Source organism: Hylobates moloch, unplaced genomic scaffold (assembly GCF_009828535.3).
Source record: "Hylobates moloch isolate HMO894 unplaced genomic scaffold, HMol_V3 SCAFFOLD_17, whole genome shotgun sequence".
Taxonomy (NCBI): Eukaryota; Metazoa; Chordata; class Mammalia; order Primates; family Hylobatidae; genus Hylobates; species Hylobates moloch.
The window spans coordinates 55381753-55409594 of NW_026652292.1; the positions used below are offsets into that span (position 1 = coordinate 55381753).

General features: G+C 38.6%; 1 protein-coding gene across 2 annotated transcripts in view; it reads right to left on the reverse strand.

Annotated features, from left to right (window-relative positions):
- Window positions 1-27563, reverse strand: part of PCDH7 (protocadherin 7) — a 420400-nt gene extending 392837 nt beyond the window's left edge. For both annotated transcript variants that reach the window (XM_032135854.2, XM_032135853.2), the window contains exon 1: window positions 23314-27563. In XM_032135854.2, the coding sequence (XP_031991745.1) occupies window positions 23314-26487 (3174 nt within the window). In that variant the 5' untranslated portion in view covers window positions 26488-27563. The remainder of the gene's footprint in view (window positions 1-23313) is intronic.
- Between the last annotated feature and the right edge of the window lie 279 nt (window positions 27564-27842).

The window sequence follows — 27842 nt, forward strand, 5'->3', positions numbered from 1 at the left end:
TTAAAACACTAATAAATTATTCTGAGGGAAAAGCAAGATACAGTGCAAGTAATAATAAAGTATCTATTCAGTAATAAAATGTTGAGATTGCACAGAAAAAAAAGAAAGCCTGACTGGAGTCTACCCAAATAATATTTTGTGGCTTATAACAGGTGGTTATCAAATTTTGAGAATGTCTGCCAATCAGACCTGTAGTATGCAAAACAATCGATCCCTAAGATGTCCACATCCTAATCCAGGAAACTTGTGAATATGTTACCTTACATGGCAAAGGAGAATTAAGATTGCAAATGGAATTAAAGTTTCTAAACAAATAAACTGAAAATAAAATTTTCTTGGATTATCCAGAAGGACCCAGCGTAATCACAGTGATAAGTAGACATTTATCTCTTAAATGTGAGAGAGGCAGAAGAGAGTCAGAATGAAGAGATAGGAGAAATATTCTACTAGCCATTCTTGGCTTTGAAGATGGAAGGGGATCAAGAGTCGAAGAATGCCGGCAGCCCTAGAAGCGAGAGAAGACAAGAAAACAGATTCTCCTCTTGACCTTACAGAAAGAAACACGACCTTGCCTCCACACTGATTTTAACCTAGTGAAACCCATTTCTGACTTTTGACCGTAAGAGTCATTTAAAATAAAAAAGTTTGTTGTTTTAGGACACTGCATTCATTATAATTTGTTACAGAGGCAATGGGAAGCTAATAAATGAATAAAGTTAAGATTTGGAAGGCACTTGGAAAATTATAATTAGATGCATTAGCCAACATCATGTAGGACATGAATTAGAGGATCCTGGTTGTCTAGTACAAACATGCTTCTATTTTCTTAGATCCAGTTCAGTATTAACTATATAAACCATATGAAAACATTTTAACAACATACAGGTTGTTTTAGCTAATGCCTTTAGAAAATCATAGTTTAAATTGCCATGATGGAAAGAAATAATTCAAAAAATGCATTGAAATACTTAAAATGCATTGAAACTCCTAAAGTATTAAGAGACTTCATATATCTTGTTCAAATGATTCATTATACTGCTGTATTCTGATTCACTAAAGAATTCACTACTATACCAGTGGTATAAATGACCCAGTGACACAAATGACCTATATTTCAAAATCCTCACATGAGGATAGGCCAGTGCAAGGAAAACCTATATATGGTTTTCTAGATCCTACACAATTAAACAGAAAGAAAGGAGAGGAATAAAAGAAGTGAAATGATTGAAAAGGAAAAAAAAAATCTTCTTTCCATCAAGCAGACTTAGTTAAAATAACCATTGTGAGAGGAAATTTTTTTGGAATCAAGTCAATTTTCAATTTTGTCATTAGTAATGTTAACATATTAGACCACTAATATTTACCACTGGAAATATCCTCTCAATAGGCTGTGCCAACCAATGCATTAGCTCAAACTATGGCACTGAGAGAATTACAGAGATTCTGCAAGGCTTTGTGGAAAGCAAATGGGGCAAATTTCAGGAATAGTCACCAAAAATAAAGACTCAAGAAACTGGAAAAGTTGGCAGCATAAAACACTAGGAAGATTAGATGCTAAAATATTAAGGCAAGGACTGTAACTAAGGCGAATTGCACTGTGGTGCCCATTCCAGAACATCTACACCCTGCTCTCCCTTCAAGCTGCAGGGCCTTACAACCAAAGCTAATTCCCCGAAAATCAATCTGGTTCTTGCAAACACCAGATTGAATTAGGATTTTTGTTTACTATCTTTTACCCTGAGGGTGGGCCAGGACACTTTTTAAATGTTGTGGTCTTTCTGCCTGTTGCTTCTTTTTAATAGTTTTCATAAAAGATAGAAATATAATTTTAAAGTATTCAGCCACTGTTATTTCCTAGAGGTGAGAGTCTTTCAAACCTTGAATTGCTTCAGGATTTGTAAAAATAATATCTCTTTAGCCAGGCATAGTGGATCACACCTGTAATCCCAGCACTTTTGGAGGCTGAGGCAGGCGGATCATTTGAGGTCAGGAGTTCAAGACCAGCCTGGCCAACATGCTGAAACCCCGTCTACAAAAATTAGCCGGGCGTGGCGGTGCATGCCTGTAATCCCAGCCACTGGGGAGGCTGAGGCAGGAGAATCACTTGAACCCGGGAGGCAGAGGTTGCAGTGAGCTGAGATCACGCCACTGCACTCCAGCCTGGGTGACAGAGTGAGAATCTGTATCAAAAAAATTAATAATAATAATAATATCTCTTTCAAAGAAAAATTATATGTGCATGCACACACACACACACACACACACACACACACACACACACAAATAAACTGAGTAATTTGATCCTGGATGGTATCAGCACTAAATAAGGAGCACCTAATTTCCACCAAGACACAAAACCAAGGATCTGTTGTTACAGCTTTAAGAGACTTCATGCAGGGACCAAGAGTGACAGGAGAAAAGTCGACCAGGATTGTTTTGCCTCCACTGTTTTCCATACTGCATGATGCCCCACATGAGTGCCTTTATTAGAAAGCCTCGTGTCAAGGCTTTTTGTTCTTCTAGAATCCTCCATGAATAGAAATATAACTTGGAGAGGCAATATCTTAAAAGCTGTCATCAACCAGTCACTTAAGCAGGATTATCTGAAAGCCAGCTGATAACAAGTACCAGTGTTAATAGGACACATGATAGGCGCTCCAGTGAAAAGGAGAGCACTAGATAAAAGCACCTAAAAATAATTAGAAATTGTAAAAAAAAAAACATTATAATTGTTCTCCCGATATCCCAGGGCTAGAACACCCTCTACAACCAATTCATAAAAAAAAAAACAAGGTGTAAAAATATGAGATTACGTGACTGTTTTTAGGAAAATATAATTTATGACTCAGATGAATTGTACTCTTCAAAGAAGTTGCCATGGGAGGGGGTAAACATTCCAGAAATGTTTCCATGATTAAAAGTGCCTATATATCTTCTTTATATAAACTCCTTGTTTTTTTGGAAATCGCTTCACAGCATCTGTCCCTCTACTTTCAATCTCCTCGATGATGGCAAAAGTTCCAATCTGAAGGTGATTTGACATCTAAAAATAACTAAAAGTCATTTAGAGCCAAGATTGAAGAATTCAGGGTGAACAGTTACAGTGAGTTAAGTTCAGTTTTGGTCAAAATCATAGAATGACTAAAATACAGGAAGCTAATGGGAATTGCTCATTAACTGGTTCTAGGATTGACAATTAAAGAATTAATCCATTAGCAATCTCTTAAAAGCAAAAACCTGTTGAAATGTAAAGGAGGAATGTGAAGAAAAATACATCCCAACTCAGCTCCAGTGAGAATAGTTGATGCCCTATGGCCAAGGCTGCAAGACTGATGCAGGACTGATAAAGGAGAAAGAAATCAAAGCCGTATTCTAACTCTTGTGAGGCAAGTGTCAAGTGTCATCCTTCCTAGGAATCAGTCAGTCCTTCTTCAGGGTACATATGGTTCCCATTATAACCCTTATCATACTACATTATAATTATTCCTGAATAAGTCTGTCTCCCCTACAAGACTGTCAGCTCCTGCTTCATACTACTAGTGTAATGGAACATTAATAATTGGGAGTTAAATGAATGAACAACACCCATTGGACATGTAAATCATGGTTATATTATTATTAGAGTCTTACTTATGGTCCCATCTTATTTGGAATCATATAGGTTAATGGAGACATAGCCTAAGGAAACTTTTTTGCTTTTACTGACCCTTAGTCTTATATGGATCAAGGAATGTTGGAAACTTGCTGATTTTTTAAAAAATATAAATTTGTTACTCTGTTAGTCCTTTATGGTTTTTTCAATGCAGCTGGGACATTGAAGTTGAAAAAACATTCAGCATTTAAAATCCTACCACTTGGCTGCTTGGTAGATACTGACTTCTGACTTCCTCTGAGACAGTGAGAAAACAGCTTGGCGGGAAAAATGAAGATAGAGTAAGTGCAAAAGCTTACAGGATGCCACTGCGGAAAGAAAAGAGCAAAACCTCAGACTATTGTAAACTGACTGTTGTAGAGCATTCTGAAGAATCAAGGGAGATACAGATTGCCTCCAATCCCATGTCTTTCAGGAAGATTGCCAAGTACAGAATTTCTACTTTGCTCAAGTCATTATTCTAGTAATTTTCCTCCACAACTTGAAATCTAGTGAGATAGTTAATAATACTTATTGTGAAAGCAGCTTCCAAAAATGCCAATATTCCCCCCAAAGTTTCAATGCTCACCAAACTGATTTTTTTTTTTAGTTTGCAAAGATAAATTATGACTGTTTTAAAACATAAAGTAATTTGAGCTTGTGGAGGTATGCATGTGTGTGTGTGTTTGTGTGTGTGTGTGTTTGTGTGTGTGTGTGTGTATGAGAGAGAAAGAAAGATTGAGAAGAAGGATTGAAGGAGCAGAGAATGCTATGTTTTAATCTGTAGCATTTTCCTCAGAGGCTGATATTTTTTCAGGGTTTTTCAACTATAAGTTTAGGAGAAAATGTAGTCAGAAAGATACCACTTCCTATCTATATTCCCTTAGTACATTTACTTCTTACTATCTTTTTCCTTTGATGAAAAAGTCCCTCCCCCACCCAGTTTTTTTTTTCAATTATTCAGTAAAAAGGCCCAGCAAGAAACCAGCTTAAGTGATAAAAAAGAAATAAGCCAAACATTTTTTGAACCCCTGAGCAAAATCCTTGATTTTTTTCCTTTTGTAAATTAAGACTTTCCTCTCTAGTTCTGAAGCATATTTTCTCTCCTTTCTTCAATAAGACATTTCAGCTTTTGCGCAGAGTGATAAAATAATGTCTTCAATTCTCCTCCACAGATGAATGCTAGGAATAAAATGTGACAATGTAACTCTGCTATTTTTGGTTACAAGATATTCTTTTGAAAAAACTATTTTTTTCCTTAGGAAAATACTTAGCTTCAGTTTTTGGCATCATTATTTTATTTTTGTTTATATTTCCCACCATCTTCCCCAAAGCTAGTTTATTTACAATAATATGTAATAGATATTATATTAATCAATATCCAAAGTGTCACTTGGATTTTTATAGTGTCTTAACATTTCCCAGAGAGTATTAGATGAATTAATTAAAGAACAGAGATAAAGAGAAGCTGAGCGATTTGCTCAACATCAGAGATCAAGACTAAAATAAATCTTGAAAAATCTGTATCTGCCTCCTAGCCAGGATTGTAACCACTAATATGATGGCATATTGTATGGTAAGTTATGTGGCTTTTAGATGTGAGGATCTTTCTGCATTTCAATTTCTTTTGATATGAAGCAGTATGTGATGAATATTCTTTTTCTTTCTCATATGAAGCCGAATTAAAACAAAATTCACAGCTCAAGTGGCAGCACTCTTTTAGTATACCAATGACAAAGATCAAAAAGGCATCACACCTGTCAACTCTGAACTCCAGGTAAGTTTCACAAATATGCATGATACAATAATTAGGACTAGAAATGTTTCTGAATTTCCTTTGTTTAGGCTTCACACAAATCACTCTCATTTTCTTTGCACAGCATCTCTGTAGCTTAATATATAGAACCCAGCATTTCTAAAGAGAAATGCATATAGCCATATATACATGTAGGTTGTAAAAGTACTATATTATATGGATCAATTTGTTTTTTCCAAGCTATGTCTGTTCTTCCTTCACGATGTGCATATGCTATCCTATTAATGGCAATACGACACAGTGGAGACATCAGACACTTCATATCCCTCCAGGGTGTGCCTTCATCTAATGATTAGCAAGCAATATCCTAGATAATACTTGAGATGGTAAGCATAAATTCTTCATTAAACTATCTGTCTGGCTAAGCAGTGCAGTTACATGATTATTTGCCATTAGGAAGCCCTGACTTGTGCTCTGACAATAACTGTTCTAATTTTCAAAAAAAAAAAAATCAAAAATAAATTCAAAATTAATAGCCATGAATTCTCAAGAACTGATAAACATACAATTTTATTATTAACTGTGTGAGGTGAGTGTTTACACTATTTTTTTACTGAGGACTGAAAACAACTGCCACTTGTCTGAGTGAATACAAAGACTCACAAGCGTATTCCTGGCATATCCAGGAAACATCTTGCAAGAATGATAATAATAGACACAGAGCAAATCATAAATTTCATCAAGTTCTTACAATGAGATCATGCAAAACACGCTGCATCCTCAATCTTTTCTTCTTCTCTTGAGCCCTCCTTGAAAGCATACCAATATTTTCATTGACGTTTATAGATTCAAAATTAATTGTCCACTTTCAGACACTAAATTTGAAACAGCTTTCCAAATCGAGCCAGATTGTTCCAGCCCCTAATTTGCTTATACTCTACTCATATAGTAATTGCAGATTATATGTGTGGTGCCCACAGTTATTCAGCAAATAACAAACACTATTCAACTTTCAGAGTTATTTGCCTCTAAGTTGGTTGTTTCCAACTGGGAGTTAAACTTTCAAAAGAATGATAAGGAGGTAATCGGTTGCACATTGGGATCTGCAGGGGATTGGCTGGGTTCTTTACCGTTTTAGTACACTTTATTTCCATTCATAGGAAAAAATGCAATGGTGGCAATGTTTTAATATCTATTGTTGGCCAGGTGAAGTGGCTCATGCCAGTAATACCAGCATTATGGGAGGCCAAGGCGGACAGATGGCTTAACATCAGGAGTTCCAGACCAACCTGGGTAACATGGCAAAACCCTGTCTCTATAATTTTTTTTTTTTTAACTAGCCATATATGGTGGCACACACTTGTAGTCCCAGTTATTTGGGAGGCTGAGGTGGGAGAATCACCTGAGCCCGAGTGACACCCTATCTAAAAAAAAAAAAATCTACTGTTGAGTAAACAAAACTCTATAAATGCATAAGTGGACTAAGGAAACAGCCTCACACAGTTAATTCACTAGTTTTTGAAGTCTAAAATTTTAAATCATTCTAATGATACTCATATCGACTCAGATCATATGTATTAAAAACATATTATATAACTGATCTCAAAGTTATATTACAAAGATCATATTTTGAGATATCTCAGTTGAAAAAAAATACTACAATGAAAAGTGTCATCCACATATTAAGAACACAATGTCACAGCAAAAAAATCACTGCACCATTGTTTTCATAAAGAATCAACTTCAGATGGGCTTTGGTATTGCTTATGTACACTTTAGCTGATTAAAAATGTGTTTCATATTCTTTGAATAAAAAAGAAGAAAGCATGTATCATGAAAATTTATATAAATGCTTTTAATAAGAAGTAAAATGATATTTTTTAAAAAACTGTTAAATGACATAGGTCATATTTTAATTGAATATTTAATAATGAACACCTAATTTAGGTAAAATTAGAATCTTATATAAGTGATTCACTTTCACTTTATTTTCTTTCAAACATTGTGAAAGCTTAAAAAAAAAACCTCAAGAGAAAAACAAGTATCTTTTTTTGTGAAAGGTAAACAAAATGTACTTTTAAAAAAATCCTAGTCAAAATGTTATTCTCTGTGAAAAGGCATTTTCCTATCCTGAATCAACTGGCAATCAACAAAAACAATGAGATTATTTTTTCCTACCTGTACTAATGATATCAATAACAAACTATATACATAATGAGTGAATTGAAGAATATTGAAATAAAATAATGAAAAAGAAAAAATATTTTATGAAGTGTTTCCCAAAAGCACAGGATAGAACTGGTCTAATATGCGTCTTCCCATCTTTTGTTTTGCATAAGGTAAGGTTTAAGGTGAAACTATTTTTTAAAAAAATTGGACAGAGTGACCTAATTTCAAGAACATAGCACAAGATACTAAAATAGCAAGGTTGAAATATCACTGAAGGGAAGAGAAGCAAGGGAATCCAATTCCATTCTCACAGAACTAGTTGGCTATAAAATAGATGTGTTCCCTCTACTTCATATATGCACAGTGGCAGAGAGAGTGGCCTCTGCAGCCCAACTGTCCGTACCTAAACCTCAGTTCTATCACTTTACAAATTGTGTGACCATGAGCAAGTTACTTAACGCTGCTGCACATTGCTTTGACAACTAAAAATGAAGATAATTATAGGTGTTACTTTATCATTATCACTATTTAATGAGTTAATATATGTAAAATGTTGACCAGTGCCTAAAATATAGTGTGCAATGTAAGTTTAGCTCTTTATGTATTTACATATTATCATTTATATACTATTTACATATTATTACACTGAAACCAAAACTCCATGAAGGAAGAAACTTTTTTGTTTCATTTATTACTTCTTCTCCAGTGCCTAGAATAGACCTTAACCATAATTGGCATATAGTAGTGATTCACTATTTTCTTTCTGAAATGTCAACTGTATTACCTCTTTCTGTGTGTTTCATGTGTGTATATGTATATATGCATATGAATATGTCCACTATACATAAATACATACTCACATACTTAAATTTCTTATTGAAGGTAAAATATTAAAGAAAACATCAAGTTTTAGTAACAGAGTAAATTTTAATATCCTTGACCTAACAGTATAAGCATTAGTTTGGGAAAAATCCAGACATTACCATCTATTTTTCCTAAATCCAACAGAAATACCATCTCTGTATATGCAATTGATCCTTGTGTTCAACAGTTAAATACACTGAAAAACAGATTTAGATGCAATTTAAAAAATATATATTTGTTTATACCATCATTATTGCCATTTCCGTGAACAAGGGAACTGTTAAAGTTTCTAATATTAATTGTAGAGGGTCAAATGCAAAATTAGCTCTAGAAGCTTAGAAAGGTACTTCTTAGAAAAAGTCTACTTGCTGTTACATTTTGTTGCCTAGAAATGCTGACCAAAGGAAAAGAAGGAGGAATTTCCCCTTCCGGACTTTGATGAGTTTATCCTGTATTAGGCTCACAAAGTCATCACTCCTACAGCACACTGGACACAGATTTATATATATATACAGTTCCAGGTTACTCATTATTAATTTTATCATGGGAAATTTTTATTTTATATTAAACATTGAAAAGCACAAAGGGAACAAAAGCATAATTTTAAATTTGTCCATGGATTGGTCTCATGATAAAACGTGTATTGCATGCATACATAATAATAGTGAAGAGTCACTCAGAGCGTGGTACCAGCCTCAGTTACATGCCTGGCAGTTTCCATATGCCATGAGAAATCAGACCCACTGGATCTGTGTCAGACCAATTATGCCACTGTGCATGAAAATCCACTGAGACTGTGCTTTCATAAGAAGAATTATTAAGTCTACGTTTCTGTTTCAACTGACTCCCTCTCCACTTAACTCCTATTGCTTTTCATTTTAATGCTGAAAATGCACTAAAATTTTAAGACCAAATATTAATATTGCCATTAAAAAGAACTGTTAAATTTGTGAAACAGTTTTTAGACTGTTTCATGTAAATGTTGATTTTACATTAATCAATATACCCTCATGAACTTATTGGTTAGCAGAATTAAAAAAAAACTAAGATGTTATTTAATGTCAGAAATCTCCATGAAAGCTTAACATTGCAGACAGCAGTCAGTGATGTGCCTAATAAGTTAGATACAGTAAGCTAAACAATGTATTTTAAATTTGATGCCCATGCAAACATAGTATAGATTCATGTATTTTTCACAAAAGCAATAGTAATTGTACCTTTTTTTTTTTTTTCAATTTAAGAACACATCTATAAGGTTGGTTTTTTGGAGCTCATCAAGGGAAGGAAAGTTTCCTTTAAAATGGGAAGTGTACTTTCCCAGGAATGGACGGGCTGTGTGTAATAATGACAAGCTCATGAAGAAACGATGGTCCAGTCCAACATGTCTTTGCTCAGAAAAAAATAGATTCTATTATGGACTAAATACGGCATACCCCGTATTCTCTAACGTGGCTGTACTTGGAGGTAAGGCCTTTATGGAGAAAATTAAGGTTAAATGGGGTCATAAAGTTAGGGCTCTAATCTGATAGGACTAGTGTTCTTATAAAAAGAGGAAGAGACACCAGAGCTCTCTCTCCACTCAGGCACAAAGGAAGGGTCACCTGAGGATTCAAAGAGAAGGCAGAGACCTACAGCCTGTAAGAGAGACCTCATCAGAAACTGAATTTGCCAGCCCCTTAACCTGAGACTTCCAACCTTCAAAACCAAGAGAAAATTAACTTCTGTTGTTTAAGACACCCGGTCTGGGGTATTTTGTTATAACATCCTGAGTAGACTCACATAGACTCTCTCTACTAACCTGGAATTTTTTCAACTGTAAAAAAGAACGTTATCAAACTACTGTGAGTTTTTCCTATACTACCTAGTTTATGACAACAAGCTTTACCTCTCCATCTTTACCAGGGACATGTCAATAGCACTGAAAGTCATTCTCACAATACCCAGTGCCTATTGGTATATGTGGAAGACCGCACGTATTGGTATATGTGGTGAACCTTGATCTGAAATTATTGTAACTTTGAAGACAGTGACTAGGATAAGCTATCACAAGATCACACAAGTGATAAGTGTAACAAATACATACACACACACACATATATGTATGCATACATATTTTTTGAGACAGGATCTCCCTCTGTCACCCAGGCTGGAGTGCAGCAGCGTGAACACAGGTGACTGCAGCCTCAACCTCCTGGGCTCAAGCGATCCTCCCACCTTTGCCTCTCAAAGTGTTGAAATTACAGGTGTGAGCCACTGCACCCAGCCTATATTTTAAATATAATATATTGAAAATGCCCCCCAAAGTGTAAGTGCAACTGAAAAAGAGGTTAGAGAAATTCATAGATAATTAGAAATATTCTCTTCAGTTGCTTTAGTGCTTCAAAAAGTTGCAAATGTTTTATATGACTCCCATAAACGGTCATGTAATCAGAGCAGAAGTTATAATCTAAAGTGACAGAAGAGGAGTTTCCAGAGACTTCAAGACTTGAAGGGGACTTCACAGGGTCACACCAGCCAGTCAGTGACAGAGCTGGGGCTAGAAGGCAGACTTAGATTCCCTCATCCAGCTTTAGTTTTCTATTTTTCCAGAAACCTTTGAGGAGTAAACCAGTAAGAAGGTGGTAAGAATTTCAAAAGCCTTAACTCCAAATTTCACTAGCGTAGCTTGCATTTTGCAATCAGAATGGAGAAGAGGGGTTAGCGTTAAAAACTCAGGTTTCTAGGCTATAGAACAGACTCCCTAGAACTGATTTTCTGAGAATGGGGCATGCAAAACCTACCTTTAAAATGACATTTGTGGCCGGGCGCGGTGGCTCACGCCTGTAATCCCAGCACTTTGGGAGGCCGAGGCGGGCGGATCACGAGGTCAAGATACCGAGACCATCCTGGCTAACACGGTGAAACCCCGTCTCTACTAAAAACACAAAAAAATTAGCCGGGCGCAATGGCGGGCGCCTGTAGTCCCAGCTACTCGGAGAGGCTGAGGCAGGAGAATGGCGGGAACCCGGGAGGCGGAGCTTGCAGTGAGCCGAGATCGCGCCACTGCACTCCAGCCTGGGTGACAGAGCGAGACTTAGTCTCAAAAAAATTAATTAATTAATTAATTAAAAAAATAAAATGACATTTGTGCCAGATAAAAATCACAGGTCTATTACACTTGGTTAACACAGTCCCACACCACATTATGAGATCACCCCGATTTTTTTTATTAAAAAAAGTTTTAATTCCATTTAATCTTTATTGTTTTGCTAAAAGATTACAAGTAAATAAATGAAATATATTATCTCATTTAGTCCATCCAACCAGTATGGGGTAGGAGAGCTCTTTGCATTTGGTCTGCTCTAAATATTCCACAGATTTTTATCATTTGTATTTTTTCAAGTTTCTTCCAACAGCGGAAAAACACGCTTTTGTTACCCTCTTTAAGTCTCAGCTTCCTCCAGTTAAGTTAGGGTAAGAAACCACTGTGTGGCAATAATGTGTCAAAAGTGGCAACTATTTTTACTATACTTGTCTAACATAACAGTAGAGAGGAGGCAGGTATGGTGCCATGCAGTTTTTCTACTTTCTTTTTCCCCTTTTTCTTCTTTGTTCTCCTCTTTCTCCCATAGTATGAGAGCAGAAAATGAATGGAGATGAAGCAGTTAGACTGGATATTCTGGCCTGAAAACAAAAACCAAACCCAAACAAGCCACTTGGTCTAAATATGAGGAAGTGAAGGTTTCCTACTTTTTCACACGAATCTTGCAATCATACAGCATGATGTTTACTGGCATCCTTATGGTCACCAGGGCCCTGGCCCAAAATTCCAGGCCACAAACATTTGCTTTTGTCAGGCTTGAACATCCTTCTCTGATATAATCTCACCCTACCTCCCCAACTCCTCACTAGAATTCAAGATACGTTAACATAAGTCTCAGTCTTCTAAGCTACTCAAGGTTACCCATCTTTCCTCAAGGCCCTAATCAAAATTCCTGTTTCTTAAGGACTATTGATCTTTGTGAGGTGCTGACCTAGTTATCCACTTAGAGCAGTTTACACCCCGGCGAGCTAAAGTCTGAACCAAACTGCTTCAGAGGTCACTTACGGTCAGTTACACTTTAAAAGAGGAGTCCTTCGAAAATTCTGGGCTGCTCAGAAGTGACTTTCAGTTGCAAGGCATTGCTCTGCTCTCAAATCACTGCCCATTGCTCTCAAGATATGGCACTTTCCTCTTTGCTTAGTAAACCAAGATATGCCCCGCCTCACCTTTAAACATGGCTGCTTGACATTTGACTGAATAAAGATGGAAAGTTTATCAGTGAGCATGGATTAGCACAATGAAGGAATAATATCTGCAGGAATATATCAGTTGACGAAAACAGAGATTTGCGCGTGTGTTTGTGTGCACATGTATCTACATCTTCTCCAGATAATGATATTCAGAAAAATGCTAAAAACCTGTACGTTTTTGTGGTTGTTCTTCATACCCCCTCAAAATGTCAAAGTGTACTGTACGACCTGTGCGTCTCTTACTTGCCTCAAACATTTGCTTTAGTTTAGCTTGTCTAAGGCTTCCGTGCTTACACCACCAAGGAGAAGGGAAGCGGGGAGATCAGAGAATTACCCATGTGCTACCAAAACAAGGGTCACGCACCACACAAGGAAGGCAGGGACTCTGGCCAACACAGCAGGTAGACTTTCATCTTGGAGACACCCACCCAGCAGGGGCAGAAAATAGCAACTATGAGATTCTCAGAGCCTAATATAAAATAGCCACACCATATTCCAACAATCCAATGTGAATGGATCTGCAGGCTATCTAGCAACAAAGCCTAGGCCCTTTGTTTATTTGTTCAACAAACATTTATGAGTGCCTCCTCTAAGCCCAGCACTCTGCTGGGCTGCGGAAATACTGTGATGGCAAAAAAAACTTGAGGGCAGTCCCTGTGAGCTTCATGTCTCCCTTGCCTCATATCTATTATTTTTTCATTGTCCTATGTATGAAGACAGGGAACTTATTCTAGTTGTTGTTATACCTTCACTCCAAAGCCTTGCAGTGTGTATTAAATATATAGAAAATCATGGCCAGGTGCAGTGGCACACGCCTATAATCCCAGCACTTTGAGAGGCCAAAGTCGGTGGATCACTTGAGGTCAGGAGTTCAAGACCAGCCTGACCAAAATGGCGAAACTCCATTTCTACTAAAAATACAAAAAATTAGCCAGGCATGATGGCAGGCACCTGTAATTCCAGCTACTCGGGAGGCTGAGGCAGGAGGTTCGCTTGAACCTGGGAGGCGGAGGTTGCAGTGAGCTGAGACCGTGCTGCTGCACTCCAGCCTGGGCAACAGAGCCAGACTATGTCTCAAAAAACAAACAAAAAAAAGAGATAGAAAATTAATACATTTTCTAGAAAATGAACGGATTAAACACGCACATCAAAGAAAAGTGTTTTGCAAAGTTGCAGATAGAAAATTATTCCCAGAGAGAGATATTTCCAACTGTGGAATTGCTCCCAAAAGACTTTGGTAGGTTTTTTTTTTTTTTTTTTTTTAAGATAACCTAAAAAATAAAGTTAGGGTTATAAAGTGATTTGCCTAATTCTTGAGGGTTTTGTTTTTTAATCACATATGTGGCTGTAGTTTATAAGTCCAATGGAATAACTGGATCTCCAAATTATACCTGCAAGCATTTTTTTTAGTAGTATGAAGTGCAGTTTGTGATTCAAAAAGTTTGAAAAACTGGACCTGTTTTAAGGAATTCTTCTATATTCCAAAACATACATTTCAAAACTTCCCTCAAATGTTTTCAGTACTCTTGAATTATGACCGAATATTTTGTTCACAGACGTTATAAGGTTAGTTAGTTACTACATCAGAGTCATGAAAAACCTGTTCATTATTTCAGTATCCTCACCTCGGGATACTGGTGCTCTTCCTCACAGTTTGTTCTGAGGTACACATAAGCAAACATGTATTCAATGCTTTGAAGTTTAAGAGGCATGATACAAATATAAACTATCATTTTTCTGCCCGATGTGGCGGTGGACACCTGTACTCCCAGCTACTCAGAAGCTGAGGCAGAAAGATCCCCTGAGGCCAGCGGCTCCAATCCAACCTGGGCAACATAATGAGACACTTGTCTCTTAAAAAAATAAAATAAAATTTTTAAATGAAATAAAGTATCATTATCATCTTTATAATATATTAATTCCACGAGGGTAAAGACTCTATCTTATTATTGTTTTAGTACCAGGACCAGTACTGATAGATAAAGGAAAAAACTTTATCCAAAGGATGAACTACTCTAAAATAGACCAGTCTCTAGCATCTCATATTCCTTCTCAGATTTTGAAATGGAGAATTAATTATCGTCTTCTAGTTTAAAATAAAATATCCACATGCTAAAATATGCAGGGTAATATGTGGTATGTTCTGTCTAAACCTGTCCACTGTCCACAGGCACCTCCGTAAATGGTGAGTTCCAGTAATTACAAAGGAGACTCACAGACCTAGAGACCTGAGTTTGATAGCAACACCTGGGTGAGGGGTAGTTGGGGAGGCGCTGGGCATGGTAAGGGAATGGGGAAGGGGGACTGGGAGTCTGTATCTGGTCAATAAACCAATGGCACATGTTCAAAGATTTTTTTTTTTTAATCACAAGAATAGTAGAGGAATGGTAACAGACTTCTCAAAAGCTTTTTCTGTTGATAAATGTTGCTGTAATCAGCATGCTGTTGATCATTCTGATTCAGCTTAATAGTACACTAATATCCTGGAGAGTGTTAGCATTTTTTTTCTTGCTTTGATTTACTATGTTTTTCCAGTCATAATAGTAAATAGCCATAACTTCCTACCCCAGTCTAGAGTGCTGATTCTCAAACCTTCTCGACTGCTTCCACAGTAAGATATATTTTTAACATAGCAACCAAGAACAGAAACACACACCTCCACACAAACACAACTGAAACAAAAATTGCACAAGACAATATTTACTCTTACTACGGGTGATGTACTCTGAATTTTTCTATTTTATTTTGTACTTTTCTAATTGTGGTAGAGACTCAACAAATTGATTCATACCTCAAGAGTGTGTTGCAACCTGTTTAAAGAATGCTAACTTACAATGTTCTTCTTTGTGAAGGTATTCATAAATATCACTTCTATGTGATTGCACATTAAATTAACCCAAAATTCTAGACTTTGTTTTTTCTGTAATTTGTTTTTAAGTTGATGTGACTTGTTGCGGGATTTACATTTGAAGTATGTCTAGTGACATTTACTACTTGGAATGAGGAAAACAGCGTTTTCAAGAAGCAGAGATAGGTAAGGTTCCTTTCACCAGTTTCTTACACTAGTCCTTGTGTTCAAAACAAAATGAGAGGTTGAGGATAATTAAGTTTTATACCGAAATCTTACTGTACTTGCAATGATGTTTCTGAAAATTTCCCTTTTGCAAGATTAAATACACAGCTTATAAAATAAAAATCCCCAAGTATACATTAGAGATTCACAGGGGTTACAGTGCATTCCCTATCACTTCCAATGTCCTTCCAATATTTATTTATTTGTTTTTCTTAAATGGCTTTTATATTGAGAGTGATTCACCAAAAACTCTTGAGAATTTGGCATTCTTAGTTCCCAAATTTGTGGACAATTTTAATAGGGCAGACAGCGTGGTAAATGTATTACAAAATTATTAAACTTTACATATGGAAGGCTTATTTTCTAGGCTCATAAACACATACGACATAACAAATAAAGACATAAACATACAAACATAAAGAGGTAGAGGGGCCATCCAGAGGACTCCCTGACCTACCTGTAATATTGCTCATACAACTAAAATTCAGTCACTTACTCTCTCAATAATACATAACATGCTGAACCCTTTGAAGCTGCCTCAGTTTACGTTATCTGACATCAAATAGGATGTTTAATAAATATGGACTTCTGATAAATGTAGTCCATAAAGAACAGAAAGCCACATATTCCTTCCGAATGTGACTACAGTGACTTTAGCAAATCAAAGTGAAAAGTTCTAAATTTTCTTAAAGAATTAAAAAATAAATTCAAAAACGATATAAATATTTTGGTCACTATTTCAAGATTAAGAAAAAAATCAATCCATTACAGTGCCCATTATAAATATAAAAAATTAATTTCTCAAACTTGTTTTACAGACAATATTTTTATAAATATTGCTTGAAGTTCTAGCATATATATGTATATATATATATGGAAACACACATAAACACACAAAACAGCATTTAAAAATACACACACAGAATGAGCAAAAGATATTATCCCTCACTCTAACAAAACTCTCTGACTGGCCTGTGATTACATGGCACATAAAAATATTGATCAATTTAGATTTTCATTCAAAATCAGTATTTAATGTATTAAAGACAAAGACATAAGAGACTGAATTTCCCTTTGTTCACACAAAGTCTCAAACTTATTGTTGCAATATGCTTTCAGATTTTTTTAAAGACGTCACTATTAACTCTAATAGGTGCTAACTGCCTCTTTAAGAATGGAATTCCTGGTGACTCAGACATCCATTAGTAGCACATTTCTGCATTAATACTGTTTCATACATTTATTTTATATTCATACTATTTTTCCGTATATGAGAAAGAAAAAGACTCAAAAATAAAATGTACAACAAGTGGAACAAGCAGTGATTGGCTGACACCCCACGGCCAAGGGCAGGCTCCAGCAGGTTTCGGAGTAGAAAGGTCATCACAGTATGGTGCATAATGGAGCATCATATTAGAGTGGAATTCAGCCAAACACAGTAATGTATGGATGTAGACGCATCTGAAAGAAGGAAAATAAAGATTTATGCAGATAAAAAAAATCGATAAAGAAATTTTCCCCAGTGTCTTATGCCCAATTGGAAAGCTATAGTAGAGATTTAGGAGCAGAGAAAAAATTTAATGCCAATTTTGTGTTTGTAAATAATAAATACACTTGGGGGTGGGGGAAGTTAATTTGTCAGAGGAATCCTACTTGGGAGCTTTAATAGCTTTTTGTTTGTACACAGCATTAGAGTTCAATACAAACATCACTACATTCCTGAAAATAAACCTTGATTCTGCCTTTAAAACATTAATTCACCAGAAGTGATAATTAAGATTAGTTTTAGTGGTTTCAGCTCAATTCTTAGAATGTGATTTTTCCCACAACACTAATGCTAAATAAAGCACTGTGTAATGTACCGCAAAAGAGTCACTGCTTTAGAAAAGATTCTATGGGCTTTTTAAAAAAACTAAGAAAAGCAAAGCTTACTCTAGATATACGGGAACAGCTCTTACTATTTCTATAGAGTCATAGGAAATAAATGAATGGGAAACCTTGCCGTAGTCTATAAATCGATTATACACTCTTTATACATGACTATTCTAAACAAAATTGGTTATATATATATTTAAAATACTGTATATAATTATACTAAATCTTCTACCTAACCTCCGCCACCACATCCTCCCAGGAAAGAAAAGATGTTAAAATGTTTAATGGAGTAGATTGCTGTGTTGAAGTAATGGCTTTGTCACATGATATTTAGTTTTTAAAATAGTTCAGATTTTATTTTTAAAATTAATAGTTTCAATGATTTATATTTTATCACTCTGCAAATTTAGAATCCAGTACACTAGATTGGCTAACTGCCTAACAAGGAAGCAATCCAATTGAAAATTAACAAAATGTCATATTCTTCTAAAAATTTGCTAGAAAACAAATTAAGAGAAAACATTCATGCATGACTGTGTGTTAAGGATGCTACTAAAAGAAAATGTATGTGCAAAGTTGATAAAATGCAAACAAGCCCAGAAGTCAAAAGTAATTATCAATATTGATGGAAAAGGTAAAAGATTATCACAATTAGAATGCATAAAAAGTTTCATACATAATGTGTAGAATGTTTTAATTCTTTTCTATTTAAATGAATTTTTATTGAAATATACTAAATGCTAGGAAGGAACTTATGTCTGTTATCATTGTTCTGCTAATATTAAAAATTCTGTCAACAGAATATATGTTCTTAACCATGTTGAGGGATAAGAATTATTAACTTCTTTAAAATTCTGTAAATTTTGAATTATATTTTCCCAGATAATTTTACACAGAAGAACTGGAGCCTAAAGCAGAATTATAGTCTATTGTAAAGATGTCAATCTTCATAGCCAAATATATAGTCATAAATAAGTAAATTTCAACAGATTTCTACTGCAATTGAAATACATACAGAGAAAGTTACAGAAATTCAGTTTTTTTCCCCCAAAGGTAGTATGATCAGATAAATAAGAAAACTGGATACTACATTCCATGACTTGGACTCTAGTCCACATTATATCCGTGACAATTTTGTAATCCCAATCAAGTCACTGTTTCATGCTGGGCCTCAGTCTCCTCTTCTATTAAAATGAGGGGACTGTTTGACACCTTGTCATTCTGAAATGTGATGATGCTAGTGATTTCATGTACAGTCATTAAGCTGTTGATTATAGTATATTTTATTTCAACATTGTGTATGTTTAAGTTCAGGTATTTTTCACATATTAATCTATAAACATCATGACTAAATAAAAGACTAATACAGCTATAAATGGTATACAGGAATATGTGTGTATATGTCTCTGTGTGTACAGAGGTTGTGATATAAACCATGTTCACACTTTTTCACATACGAGATATGTAATTAGTCAAAGATAGAAAGATAAAAAAAGACTTTGCCATATTTATTGTACTAGATGGTTTATTAAAATATTTAAACTGACTTTGTGGTCTTATATCTAAGTCATTAATTGGTTTACGATAAGTTTGGGATAAGATTCAAATAATCATGTGGACTTCTATATAAATTTGCAAATTCATTGAGGATCAAATCAATGGATGACCTTTTCCTTATTTCATAGACATCCAGAGATCCAGATAATGTTGTTTTACTAGATGACTAAAGACACAGCCTAACTTCCATCAGCTATTAGTCTTTTGCCTATGGTATCAGGCCAAATGTAACAGAAATTTCACCATATGCAGATTCATTGTGCCTTATGAAAACATCCTTGGTTATAGACAGGAGAAACACATTGTAAAAATTATGCTTACAGAATGAGCACTGGAAGCTACGGTTGGCATCACTATGTAGATGCATTTCCACTAAAGAATATATATATACGCACGCTCTCTCTCTCTCTCTCTCTCTCTCTATATATATATATATGTATATACACACACACACAAATGAATTGACATTTAGTTTTCTTATTGCTTAATAAATGACAGCAAGTCAACCATTTGCTTCCAAAATTGAAGCAATTAAAAAAATAACCTCTCCCATATTTTTTCACTAAGTATACAATGAATATATTGAACATAATTCGATCATTAAAGAGAACATGTTGAAGACAAACTGTGAAACTGTCACTGAAGTTGATGTAAATTTTTTGTATTTCAGGATCAGCTGCAAATGGATTTTAAAATGGATGTTTATTCAAACTAAGTTCTTGCCAAAAATAAACTACCTTACTTTCCATTTACTAAATACAATAAAATTTTTACTTGTAAGTGCATTATCTAAATAACAGCATATCAAGGATAAGCTCAATAGAATTTGAGAATAATAAGCAAAATAGTAACTGTACTTTTCATACTATCACTCTTTGGGGGGATTACATTATTTTAAAAGAAAATTGAAAAATGCTTAGCACATAGTAAAATACCAGAGACTTAAAAATAAACAGAAAAATAGAATGCAAATGCCTCTATGCTATGAATGAAAAACACAGTTGTACTTCTAGTTCACAAAAGTTTAGTAACTACCAAGACCAGGTTTACGAAGGAAGAATGACACAGAAAGGTGGATACCTCATCTCAATAATGCTGTCAATGATCCACATTTTGCTCAGCTGAACACATTATTTAGCTGAGAGCAAAGGCTTTTGTTTGAAATGCAAAGGTATGAACTATGAAAATTTGTGCTACATCATCAGTGAGTCTTTCTAAAGTGTTAATTTCGGAAATAATTTCAGCAACTTTACCACACACATTTCCTAGAGTGTGCCAAAGAGTAACTATAGAAGCTTGATTTGAATGGCTCTCAAGTCTATGTAAACAAAACAAAAAGTAAGAGGTTAAGGGAGAGTTATTTACAAACTTTCATTTCTACAAAGCTGTTTAACCTATTATAATGAAAACAACAGGACTTAGGTACAACACTTTAAAATGTCTAATTTTCATGAAGATAAGAACACTCTTAAGAAACATCACTTTAATTTTTTCACAAATAAAGAACTGCAATAAGGCAATTCAGGAAAACTATAAATAAAATGAAGGCTTTATGTAAAATGAAATCTCAATTTTTAAATTAGACCTGCTGTATGGAATTGAAAGAATACAACGGTCTAGTTTTACCTTAGATAAATCCATTATCAAAAGAAGGAAATTCCTGCGAAACTCTGAATTCTTTTTTTCTTTTGTAACATCTGGTTTAATCAAAGAAAATGTATTTTGGCAGTTCTGTAAAAATTGAAGGTCATATATTTTAAAAATAAACATAGGAAATTGTCTACTTATGGCATAAACAAAAAGCAGAACAAAAAGGAACCCATTTATGTCAGATGCCAAAACAGAATGCAACTTTGTAAATGGATCCCTTGTCCCCTGACAGCAATATTGAGGAGATGAAACATATCAATTACTATTACTAATTACATTAAGGAGAATGTGTTTCATCTGCCTTTATTTCATTTTAGGTCAGCTATTTACTTGTGGTTAAAAGTGTATACTTCTTTTGAATACGTAATGACAGAAAAGTTTTCCAAAGTCACTTTTGGCAAACTGTGCAATTCATTCCAATTGCTTTGAGGGTTTTCTCTTTTGGAATATGAACTTCTTTACTCAGTTAAGAGGTTAACACCATATATTAGTTTATTTATAAGCATATCACTTTGCCTTTTAAACAGGATGCCAACAGTCTTGATATTAGCTGTTTTAAATATTCAATAATATAGAGCTAACCTCATCTGATGAGCCAAATGAAGCTTAAGTGACAGCACAGAACATATGAAGTGTTTGCATAAAATATCCATAAAAGTGTCACTTGATATGTCCACTCAAAAGCATAAGATTACACAATTTAGAATGCAAATGCTATCCAGACACAGGACAGAAGTACCATTAGGATAAGAACCGAGATGTAAATATTCTGCAGACAGATCTCTTCACACTCTTTTGCATTAGGTGTTACTATTTTCTAGAGAAATGTCTACAAATCTCAATTTATTTTTGGGTGTTTAATCTGTAAAAAGTGCTACCATTTTAGCTAGAATCTTCCCTGTTTACAAAACTGATAAAAGCACCAAAACAATACAAAAATCAGCTTCTCACTCCATGTAACACAGTAATACAACAGATATAAATACTCCACTACGTCAAATGTTGGTTTAAAATAAATAAATAATTCAAATTCACATATACCAAAGGACATATTTTCAAAAGCCATTTAATGCAAATGTAGTTTGAGCTGGTGTTTTCTTGGATTGCATTTGTTATTAGATATAAAAGTATATTCAGACTATTTCTCCTTATCCAAATAGCTACAGTAAAGTACTATATACAGAAAATATTTATTTAAAATATTAATTTCAATAATCATGAAAGCAATTAAGAATTAATATCTCTTTCTATAACATCTTCAGTGAGGCTATAAAATAACTTTTTCCTTTGCCTCAATTCTTCTCGGATTCCACATTCCACATGCAAAGCATATTTAATAGAAATTAGATTGACAGTCATAGCTGTGTTTCTTGAGATGGATTCTGACAGTAAGAAATACATAATGTTTTATTAGCTCAGGTTGCTGTACCATGAGACACAGTCCTTTCCAAAAGGTCTTGTTTGCTGTGTGGCAAACTTTGGTGGAGATACAAAGTAAACTTTCTGAGGATTCTATATTACACAAGGAAAACTTTCAAAAATAAATTTCAGTTTTGCTTAAGTTCCGCCTCAAAATATATGTGTTTTTTACTGTTTCTACATTTCACTGAGAAACTATTATGTCAAATATTCCACATAATCTTTACATTCTCAATATATCATAATGCATGCCAAAATAGTCTTGCACACAGTACTTCAATCATGAATACTTTCATCACTTGGCTTAAATAGTAAGTGGCTCATGCAATGTGTTTTTGTTTGCAAACTTTTAATACCAAACAGGAAGAATGCAAATGGTAATTGCATATCATTATAGAACACTAATTGTTATGGTATCAATTATTATAGATATAAAAGATTGAAAGTGGAGTTTTGCATGACATTTGCATATCAGTAAATATTTTTAAACCAGCATTTTCATCAAAGTAGTCAGTATTTCAATATCTCAGACTTAGTACTACATCTGCATGAATCAGCATCTATTTATCTGTAAAATCCTGCATTGTAAATAACATAGCTAAAACTTTTATGGTATCCAATTTGCATAGACACCAGTAGTAACTTTAGAAACTTTTTCTCTGGATGTAATTATCCACTTAGTTGCCACAGAAAAAAATAATTTCAGGTGAAAACTAACCATCTAAGTAATACATACATATTTATTCTGGAAACAAAAAAATGTAGTATGAATTAGGGATGTCAAGTGCAAACAACTGCAAAACACTGCCTACTCTGAATACTTCTTTCAGTAGTTTAGTGAATCTTAATTTGAATTTGCAAAATACAGTAGTACACCTCTTGTAGATGGCCTTTGCTAAATTAATGGTGCAAAAATTAACATTAAATTCCTACTGTTAAAATTTTAATAACTTTAAAAACGAGAAGACAAAACTTTACAGAAGATAATCTGTCTCAGAGTTATTAGCCCTCCCTGGGATATTTAAATATATTTGGGATACATCTTACCTGTTTGCTGTACTTGTTATTGGTTTGACAGCTGTACTCAGAGCAGTGATCTGATCCAATTGAAATGTTGTCTCCTGCTCCCACAAATGTGTTGGCTGGTGGTAGATCTTGTACGGCCTGGTGTTTTTTTCCTGCAGTTGGTGACTGGGGATGAAGCTGAACAGTAGGCAATGGGGAACTAGATTTGTAATGCCTTGCCAGGTCAGGACTGCCGGGCCCACCATTAACAGATCTGTATCGCCCCATGCTTTGGCTGTCTGACAGCTTCTCATTGACACTATCATACCTCTGTCCATTTGGTTTAGAAGCCTCCACAGTGACAATGCTGCTGTAGAGAGGCTGCTTAGATTTTTTGTTTTTCTTGTCCTTTTTAGGCTTTTTAGATTTGTCATGCTGTTGGGGTGTAAAAAAGTCTTCGTGATCTTTTTTGCCAGCTTCATAGCCATTTTTATTTTTGGACCTGCAGTACCTTGCCATTACTACAATTAAGATGATTAGAATCACTGTCATAATGCCAGCAACCACGCCAATGACAATACTGAGTCTCTGTTTGCTAATTTCATAGCTTGGGTCACCAGCTATATCCTGGGTGAGTGGGGTGTGCAAACTTCTAGCTATCTGGGAGTCAATCACAGTTGCATTAGAAACACTTTCATTGACAAACACATGCACCAGAGTCGTGGTGGACTGGGAAGGCTGCCCACTGTCATTCACTTGCACCACCAACCTGTGCAAGCCATAATGCTTTTGGGTGAGTTTTCCCACTAAGGAAACCACACCACTAGTGGGATCAATTTCAAACAGCTTGAAGGGATTTCCTCCCACAATGCTGTAGTTCAGGTCTGCATTGATGCCATCGTCACTGTCTGTTGCCAACACTGTAGCTACTACTGTCCTGACATTACTCGAAGGTGGCAGTAAAGTGTAGGAAATGTTTTTGGGAAGGGTAACTGTGGGAGCATTGTCATTTTCATCCATCACAAAAAGCGAGACTGTAGCTGTGGCAGATCTGGGAGGATCTCCCCCATCCACAGCCTTGACTCTGAAAGTGTACGTGGTCTGATGTTCCCGGTCAAAAGACATTGTGGAGTAAATGGTCCCCGTGTCATTTTCAATAGAAAAAATGTTATTGTTCTCCTCTATGTACAGGCTCATCTCTGCATTCCGCCCCTTGTCAGCATCCATCACGGTGACCATCCCCACAGGGCTGTTGGGCTGCAAGTTTTCTTTCACATAAAAGGTGAAGACGTCCTGCATAAACTTAGGGTCATTGTCATTCTTATCAGCCACCTGCACAATCACCGTAGTGCTGCCCTGCAGCACGGGGATGCCTTTGTCTTTGGCGTTAACTTTAAACTCATACCTGTCAGTCTGCTCGCGGTCCAGCACCGTATTGACCAGGATGTCCCCAGAATCAGGATCGATGGCAAAGATCCCCATCACAGAGGACTCCAGCGAGTAGGCGATCTCGGCGTTCTTTCCGCTGTCTGCGTCTGTCGCCAGCACCGTGGCCACCCTCTCGCCGGGGATGTTGTTCTCAGGGAAGTAAACCTCCACCACCGACTGGCCGAACACGGGCGGGTTGTCGTTGGTGTCTCCCACCTTGACAATCAGGGAGTTGTTGCTCGAGAGGCTGGGGCTGCCTGAGTCCACCGCCACGATGACCACGTTGAACTCCCGGGTGGCCTCGTAGTCCAGAGGGGTCGAGGTGTGCAAGAAGTACTTTTTCTTGTTCTGGTCGCCCTCGGTGTCGCTGGCTGGCTTGAGCTGGAAGGGCACGTCGCCCACCACAGTGCAGGTGACCACCCCGTTCTCGCCTTGATCTCGGTCGGACACCTGCACCAGAGCGATGGGGGTGTCTACCAGAACGTCTTCGGCCACGTTGGCCACCCCGTCCTTGAGGGGGATGCGCCCAATCTTGCGGATTTCAATGGACGGCACGTTGTCGTTCTCGTCTTTGATGTTAAGGACCACGGTGGCCTTGTCGGTCTTGGGGGGCTGCCCGCGGTCGCGGGCCATGACCGTGAAGCGCAGCTGGTTCACTTCCTCGCGGTCGATCCGGTGCAGGACGCTGAGCCAGCCGGACGTCTCGTCAAGGCGCAGCAGCCGCCTCACCGACTCGGTGGCCGCCCCAAACACGTACTCGATCTGCCCGTTGACCCCCACGTCCAAGTCGGCTGCGCGCAGTTGCAGGATGGGGGTCCCCGGGGCGCTGTTCTCAGCCAAGTCGGCCTCGTACACGCTCTTCTCGAAGCGGGGGCTGTTGTCGTTCACGTCGGTGATAAGGACCCGTAGGATGGCCTGCGAGGAGCGAGGCGGGTCGCCGCCGTCGCGCACCCGCAGGGTCAGCTCGTAGGAGTCGCGCTGCTCGCGGTCCAGCGCCCCCTTCACGATCAGCTGCGGCTGCTTCTCGCCGTCCGGGGTGTCCGCCACCTGCAGCTCGAACACGCTGCTGCGGCCGCCGGGGTTGGTGCCGCCGCCGCCCTCTGGTGCGTCCAGCCGCCGCTTGGAGCCTCCCGAGCTGCCGCCGCTCGCGCCGTTCCCGCCGCCCCCGGGGTAGGGGGCGCTGTCGGTCGCCCCGGCACGCCGGCTCTCGCCGCCGCTGCCGCCGCCTCCGGGCTCCTGGAGCAGCTCGTAGCGCTCGATGCCGTTGCGGCCGAAGTCGCGGTCAGTGGCTGTGGGCAGCAGGTAAAGTGTGCCCACCGGCCGGTTCTCCTCCACCGTGAGCGTGAGCACGGGCGACGGGAAGGTGGGCGTGTTGTCGTTGATGTCAAGCACGATGACCCGACCCTCAAACAGGTCCACCCAGCTCTGCGAGGGCCCGATCACCGACACCTCGAAGTCCAGGAAGCACTCGTTCTCGTCGAAGATCATCTGACACTGGGGCAGCTTCTCGCGGTCGATGCGCCGCTCGCTCGTGCTCAGCTCGCCCGTGAGGTTGTCGATCTTCAGGTACTCGGAGCCAGACTCCAGGCTGAAAGTCACCTCACCCGATCCAGTCACGATGCCCAGGTCTGAAGCCACATTGCCGATGCGGACGTCGGCGGGGCCCTCCTCGGCCAGCCGGTACCGGAGGAGCTGCTTGGCGGCCGCCAGGCTGAGCGAGAGCGGCAGGAGGAGGCAGCAGCCCAAGCACCAGCCGCGCGCCCATCCCGCGGTCCGCATCCTCAGCATCTTCTCCTGCTGCTGCTGCTACTGCTCCTTCTAACCACAGCCCCCTCGGCGCCCCCCTCCTCCGGGGCCGGCCTCCTGCCCTCCCCCCAGTCCTCTCCCCTCTCCCGGAAAGGAAGGAGCGAGAGGGAGGGGAGAGAGGGGGCAAAAGCGGCGTGGAGAGTCGGCCGGGAATGGGGGTGGGAGGGCAGCGATAGATGCTTCTTTTTTTCTTCCTGCTTCTTCCGAAAGTTATTGTTTCATAATTCATGCAATGGGTGCTAATCGCCCGCTCGCCTGCCGCCGTTCAGTCGCAGTACTCACAGTTCACGGGACACTGAGCGCCGCGGGTTCGGCGGCCCCCCCACCCAGAGTCATCCCCGCAGCGGGCGGAGAATCCCCGGCTCTCGTCCCTGCTCTGTCGGAAGGGGCCAGAACCGCTCCGGCAGACGGGCAGTGGGGCTGGGAAGAGGTGGGGAATGAGCCTGCAGCCTCCCCCTCCTGCCAGCCCGCTGGTCTTTGCTGCTACTCGAGTTGAGTCCAATTCACGTTCCAGGCACTCACTCCAAACCCAAGCTCTGCTCCGGCTCCGGCCGCCCAGACAAACATGAGTCGCTTCCTGCACCAGGCGCTGGGGCCAGCAACAAGCCAGTCTCAACTCCGACTCTGCTCATGCAGCGGGGGAGCCAGTCAACAGATAGAGAATGAAAAATCCCCCGGCACGTCGCTTCGGGCACGGTGCAGTGGAGACTACTCGCGTCACAGAGCGGTCCGTGTCCGGGTCCCCCCGGCGCGCCAAAGAGAAGCCCGAGCCATCTTCAGAGACGCCCAGAGAGTCAGTCCCTTCTCATCCCGGAGAGCGCGGGTTTCTCTTTTTTCTTAACAACTCTGCGCAAGGTCATTAGTCACGAAGCAGCCGCCTGAAACCGCAGCAGCCTTTCGCCCACGGGGGCGAAGGCTGAGCCGTGCGCACCGTGCGGTGACCAAGTTTGGGTTCGCAGCCGCAGAGTCCGTGCCTTTTCTCACCTGCATTCGGCCCGCATGTCGGAGCAGTGGGATCTGCAGCGCTGTGCGCGATTCAGGGAGGAGATTGCAGCCTCTCTCTCTCTCCCCGCTCTCTCTCGATCCCTCCCCTCCCTCCCTCCCTTTCTCTCTCCTCCCTCCTCTCTCTCCTCCCTCCTCTCCTTTCCCCTTTCCCCCTCTCCCACTCGCTCTCTTGCACGCTCTCTCCTTCCTCTTAGTCCCAATGCAGGGAACTCAATCTGAACTTGATCCCTTTGCAGTTCAAAGGTGAGCAAACCAGGCTCGCAGCACAGGCGATGTTAACCGGCGAAAGCGCACGGCCCGGCGTCCCCAACGGCAATTAACAAAGATGCCCA